The sequence below is a fragment of the Diabrotica undecimpunctata genome, chromosome 1 (assembly GCF_040954645.1).
Source record: "Diabrotica undecimpunctata isolate CICGRU chromosome 1, icDiaUnde3, whole genome shotgun sequence".
Taxonomy (NCBI): Eukaryota; Metazoa; Arthropoda; class Insecta; order Coleoptera; family Chrysomelidae; genus Diabrotica; species Diabrotica undecimpunctata.
The window spans coordinates 79,207,762-79,209,878 of record NC_092803.1 but is presented as its reverse complement, the minus strand read 5'-3'; the positions used below and the strand labels follow the sequence as shown (position 1 = coordinate 79,209,878).

The 2,117-nt window shown below is 36.1% G+C and overlaps 1 protein-coding gene across 1 annotated transcript; it reads left to right on the top strand.

Annotated features, from left to right (window-relative positions):
- Positions 1 to 279: 279 nt before the first annotated feature.
- On the top strand, positions 280 to 1,275 carry LOC140432512 (uncharacterized). The gene has a single exon (XM_072520446.1). It carries the CDS (start codon positions 280 to 282, stop codon positions 1,273 to 1,275), a length of 996 nt encoding a protein of 331 aa, XP_072376547.1.
- The last annotated feature ends 842 nt before the right edge of the window (positions 1,276 to 2,117 follow it).

The following is a 2,117-nucleotide window of genomic DNA, read 5'->3' as shown; positions in this document are numbered from 1 at the left end:
AAAGTGTATGATGGACTTAAAAAAACACATTCTACAACGGACGCTGTAGATCGCTGTTCCTTTTTAACAGGGGTGTCAGCCTCGACAGTGGAACGGATTGTGCGTGAAGTTAAAATTACAGCAATTTTAAGTGCGCCAAAAATTCGCCAGCGTAGACGAAAACCTCTAGATCTAGATGAAACACAACTGAATTTAATCAGGAGGACTGTACATACATTCTTTTTAGAAAATAAGCCCCCAACGATCAAAACAGTTAGGACCAAGTTACTGGAAAACAATATGATTCCTCAAATGAGCGCCGAAACGCTAAGAAAAGTTCTACACAAGTTAAATTTCCGTTACATGAAACGATCTCGAAAATCAATTTTAATAGATAAAGAGGAAATAGTAGCACGGCGACGAAGATATTTGCGCTCTATTAGAGATCATCGTCTTTCCAAAAGAAAAATTTATTATCTTGATGAAACTTGGATTAATGCCAGTCATACAGTTTCCAAAATTTGGCATGCTACGACTGTAACAACTCCTCGTCAAGCATTTATAGAAGGCTTATCAACAGGATTACGAGCACCAACAGGCAAAGGTCAGCGTCTTATTGTAGCTCATATCGGTAGTGATACAGGTTTTCTGCAAAATAGTGCTCTCATTTTTGTATCAAAGAAAACAGGCGACTATCAAGAGGACATGGACGCCACATGCTTTGAAAGATGGTTCGAAAACGTTCTTCAGCGTATTGAACGTAATTCAGTGGTAGTAATAAACAATGCATCCTATCATAGCCGACTTGTTGAACAAATTTCTAATATGAGTAAGAGAAAAGCAGTTTTACAAAATTGGTTAAAAGAAAAATCCATTCCATACGGCGAGGATATGGTTAAAATGGAGCTAATGAATATTATTAGACAACATCGTAGTCCATATCGTCAGTATGCTGTGGATACAATGGCTAGACTTCATGGCATTACCGTCTTAAGACTACCACCTTATCATTGTGAACTAAACCCAATAGAATTAATTTGGGCACAAATGAAAGGATATGTAGCTCGAGAAAATGTCACTTTTAAAATTATTGATGTCCAGCGCCTCTTGCAAGCCAGTTTGGACAATATACATTCAACTGATTTCAACAATGCGATAAGCCATGTTATTAAAGTAGAAAACGATATGTGGAAATTGGACGGCATGGTGGATACTGTTATTGAGCCTGTGACAATACAATTAGGATCAAATGATTCAGACAGTTCAACAGACAGTTCTGCAGAATCAATGGAGTAAAATAATTTGGAAAATTATGAGGTACATATTTTCTTCTTCTTTTTGTGTAAATATGACTATCTGTTTTTTCAATGTGCCTCCAGTAAGTTGTCATTCTATTGTTCTCGTGATCTTTACACTGATCCTCTTCATATTGGAGAATCGTCTCTCGCCGTGCTTACTACTCAATTTGTTGTCATTCGGCTTATGTAGCCATTCCATTATACCTGTTTTTTACGCAGTTAATAATGCCGCCCACCTTGTCTTGTCATCGTTTTTTCAAAGGGTTGTCATCTCTGCTATTTCTAGCATTTTTTTGTCCTTTTTGTATCAGGTCGTGTTTCTGCCGCGCATTTATTGGTCTGCTGACTGTTTTGTAAATTCTATGTTTCATTTCTTTTCCGATATTTTTATTTCTCCATATTGTTTCATTCAGGCAACCTGCGGCTTTGTTTGCTTTATTCACTTGATCCTCCACTTCCGTTTCGAGCTTTCCATAGCTAGATAGATGAGGTACATATGAGCTTTTAAAATTAATTGAAACAGTCACATTTACCAGTGTTGTGAAATAATTGATTACTCTTATAATAAAACAATCTCATTTAAATTCATCTCAGTCAGAAACAGACTCTGAATGAATATTGCATTGTGGATTAGGCCTATTGGGGACACCACGTACAAATAAAACGCACCGAAAACTTTACCCCATGGGTGGTGTGGAAACAAGTTAATTGGAGAGGTTATAACTCCACCTCTTAAGATTATTAAAAATTTGGTTCAGTTGTGATTAGTTTATTGTATATTAGCTTATTTATATCATCATAAATTGAATAGTTTATAGAAACACTAAAGATTTTATTGCA

Coding starts and splice junctions, on each gene's coding strand:
- LOC140432512 (XM_072520446.1), top strand. CDS start 280: ATGATTCCTCAAATGAGCGCCGAAACGCTAAGAAAAGTTCTACACAAG.